The 3506-nt window shown below is 32.2% G+C and overlaps 1 protein-coding gene across 8 annotated transcripts; it reads left to right on the top strand.

Moving 5' to 3' along the window:
• Window positions 1–346: 346 nt before the first annotated feature.
• LOC146996633 (uncharacterized) lies at window positions 347–1807 on the top strand. Of its 8 annotated transcripts, XR_015041519.1 has the most exons (5): window positions 347–633; window positions 710–1249; window positions 1359–1437; window positions 1538–1574; window positions 1738–1807. XR_015041519.1 is itself a non-coding variant. In XM_085817975.1 (3 exons), exons 1-2 carry the CDS (start codon window positions 420–422, stop codon window positions 1216–1218), a joined length of 723 nt encoding a protein of 240 aa, XP_085674101.1. In that variant the 5' UTR covers window positions 347–419; the 3' UTR covers window positions 1219–1249; window positions 1359–1585. The 8 variants fall into 8 exon arrangements, 3 of the variants coding, with proteins under 3 accessions (XP_085674101.1, XP_085674102.1, XP_085674099.1); XR_015041517.1 differs by having other exon boundaries at window positions 710–1437; XR_015041520.1 differs by lacking the exon at window positions 1738–1807 and having other exon boundaries at window positions 1538–1585.
• The last annotated feature ends 1699 nt before the right edge of the window (window positions 1808–3506 follow it).

Below are 3506 nucleotides of genomic sequence, written 5' to 3' on the forward strand. Positions count from 1 at the left end.
TGCTGGACTTCTTCCCAGAGAGGATGAGGCACCACCTTGCCCCAAGTGCCAGGCACCAATGAGAAGCAACAAGAGAAAGGAATCAAAGCTGGGATGGCGTTGGGTCTGCAGCCTGAGAAATCGCAACAACTGCTCTGGCATGATTAACCCCATTGAAAACACCTTTTTTGAAGGTACAAAAATCCCAATAAGGGAAGCTTTAGTCATAACTGTGTACTTTGTTCTAGATCACAGTTTTAGCTACATAAATCAGCAGCTAAAGCTATGGAGGGAAAAGCAAAAATTACCAGTAATTGCAAATGAGACTATTGTTGACTTTTTATCATATTGTCCTGAGGTATGCGAAATGAAAATCTATATTAATTGATGAAACATTTTTGACCCGCCGCAAGTACAACCGCGGCAGGGTAACCAAAAATATGACCATCGTAGTTTTAGGCATCTACTGTCGAGAAGACAAAGAAGGATTATTTTTCAAGGTTAAAGGAAAAAGCAAAAGGCATTTGTGGCCTTACATTAAACGTCATGTTCACCCAGAAACCACCTTCATATACACTGACTCTGCTCCACAATATAAAAGGATAGAAAATTTATTTCCGGCAGCAACACATAAAACTACCAATCACAAGAAAGGTAAATATGTGTCTTTTTTTTTAATGAGTGACATTTTGTTTTTCATCCTTAACATTCATTAATCCTTTATTTACAGGCGTATTCGTAGATCCCGATGATAAACAGAACACTATAAATGATCTTGAGGGTGAAAACAAACTTTTTAAGAGGTCTATAAAGAGCAAGAGAACAGATGATATTTGCACGCAGTACATGGCTGTACATTATTACAGGCGGTTCCGCTTGAAGCCCTTTACTTATGATGGAGAAAGACTTGCTCAGTTTCTACAGGACATTAAAGCTGTGTATCCAGGCCATGGAAAAGTCGGCCTTGAACTTAAAATGTTGGACGAACCAACATCAGAAAGCGAAGGAATTGAGGACCTGATGCCTCCAAAGAAATCAGCCCGACAAGATGATGATATACCATTCATTCAGGAAGATGATGATAAATGGGGTAAAACCAACAAATATAACTTTATTTTTGACATAATTTATTTATTTACATATATATACATACAAAAATTGCATTTAAATATTAAATTACATACCATTATAATCTATGTGCTTATTTTTCAGAGTAAGGGAACACAGACCAAGTTTTAAAACTGGAATAAATGATAAGAAAAGCATACAAGTAAATTGTTTACTATAATTTGTGTAAATGTTCAGATGGTCCACAAATTTTGATTTAATACCTTTTTGTTTTTCACTACATGAAATTGTTATTTTTTATTTCCTTTTAGAATTCAACCAAAAAACAGAGCCCAGAAAACAAAAGGATGGAAATGTTGCGAAAATGTTGCATATCTTTTACAGAAAGAGGTAAATGTGTATTTCAGTTATTCTCAACTTTTATTTTGACGTGAGAGCTATTCTTTATATATTTTGTTATTCCTTCATTAAAATAAACTTTCTTTCACAGCTGCAGATCCAAAATGTCATGAAATACTATGACAGAGGTAAGACAAAATTTTAACCATTCACAGCTTATGTTTCAAATTAGTGCTTCACTTTATTTTAATACTACTTCTTCAGTAAAAGCAACTGTAAAATTTATTTAGTTATTATTAGTATAAGTTTACCTACTTATTTTTCAGTAAAAAAAACTTTATTGCAAATTAGGTAATCCAAAAAAATAAATAAAAGAAAGAAGAAAATTAATTTTGACAGATAAATTGACAAACATAGAGGTGAGTTGATTAATTTAGAGGTTTCCAGCCTACTTCTTACCAGAAAACATTTTATTGTTAAGGATAATTTATCACCCCTTTCAGGTAAAGAATATTGCAGAAATGAGAAATGAATCATGGAAAGAAATGAATCTTCAGTCAGAAAATATACAGGTGAATTCATTACTTTTAATGTTTCCAGCCTGTTTATTTTAATTATGTATTTTCATACTACGTTTATTATTTTAATTTTACCGTTTATTTATTATTTTAAATATAAGGATTCAATCTTACATTATTAACTTCTTAAACTTGCCACCCTTTTGTGGTAATTCTGTATTTTTGTACTATGTTCAATTATTATTTTCTAGTTAAAAAGAGTATGTAGTTAACAAAAGATTAAAACTAAACAACAGAAAGAACACTTTTAGAAAAAATATTAAAACATTTAATAAAAGTGTTTATATATACGCTAACTTATGTTTTCATTATCGTAACCTTGTTTAGTTATCTTTTATTATGAATATGCATAATATGGATATTTTGTTTAGGGACTTCAAAAATAACATTTTGCTGCCACTTAGACGAGGGAAGAAGCAAATGGAGAAATCAACTCGGATGACAAACCCAGTGCCTGGGGGTATAGCCAGGTTTTTCTTTCAAGAAACACATCCGAGTTGAAACGACTGATGCGGGCCACACCTGAAAGCGAAGGAACTGAGCAACTGCTGCCACCGCAGGAAATCTCGACGATCATGAAATTTAAAATCTTGTTTACTTATCTTGTATTTTGAATATGCATAATATGGATATTTTGTTTAGGGACTTCAAAAATAACATTTTGCTGCTACTTAGACGAGGGAAGAAGCAGATGGAGAAATCAACTCGGATGACAAACCCAGTGCCTGGGGGTATAGCCAGGTTTTTCTTTCAAGAAACACATCCGAGTTGAAACGACTGATGCGGGCCACACCTGAAAGCGAAGGAACTGAGCAACTGCTGCCACCACAGGAAATCTCGACGATCATGAAATTTAAAATCTTGTTTATTTATCTTGTATTCTGAACATATACAACATGGATATTTTCTCTACAAAAAACTCCAAATAGTGAACTGCCAAGTAATACTGCTGAAAACTGCAAAATGTGGTGCTGAATGGTAAGTAATATAAAATATATGTGTACACATTAAAATTAGAGGATTATGGCTCCTGGCGAAACCTCGTAAAAAAAAACGCATCAGGATTCCTACCTCCTAGTCTTACACGTACTAGCTTAAAAATTGGGATTATTTGTAACTATTTTGTTTCACTAATATCATTAATCACATTTCTTACTGTTTCTATTTTTTTTATCAAATTTATATTTAATTAAAAATCACTTTAACCTGCATGTAACGTCATGTAATGTGAAAATAGTGCCTATTTTTTAAATGAAATTATATGATAATACCCGCATAAATATTTTTTATAAATAATTGATTTAAATATAATTATAAAAACTCTAATTTACAAAATTTGGTAATGATTCAATTAAAATGAATAGTCAAAAAGCAGAAGAAAAGATTTTTCTTTTTTTAAGTACGTGTAAGTCTTAAGGTGATGTGGAAATGGAATCATTTCTAATTTCAAAATGCAAAATGCTTGTAAAAATTGTTCTTTTTCAGATCTGATGAACAGGCCTCGATCTATAAGAGTGGAGTTCAGTGAAACGAAGTATTGGA

Source organism: Stegodyphus dumicola, chromosome 6 (genome assembly GCF_044657685.1).
Source record: "Stegodyphus dumicola isolate Sdum_Otavi_A_Nest chromosome 6, ASM4465768v1".
NCBI classification, from domain to species: domain Eukaryota; kingdom Metazoa; phylum Arthropoda; class Arachnida; order Araneae; family Eresidae; genus Stegodyphus; species Stegodyphus dumicola.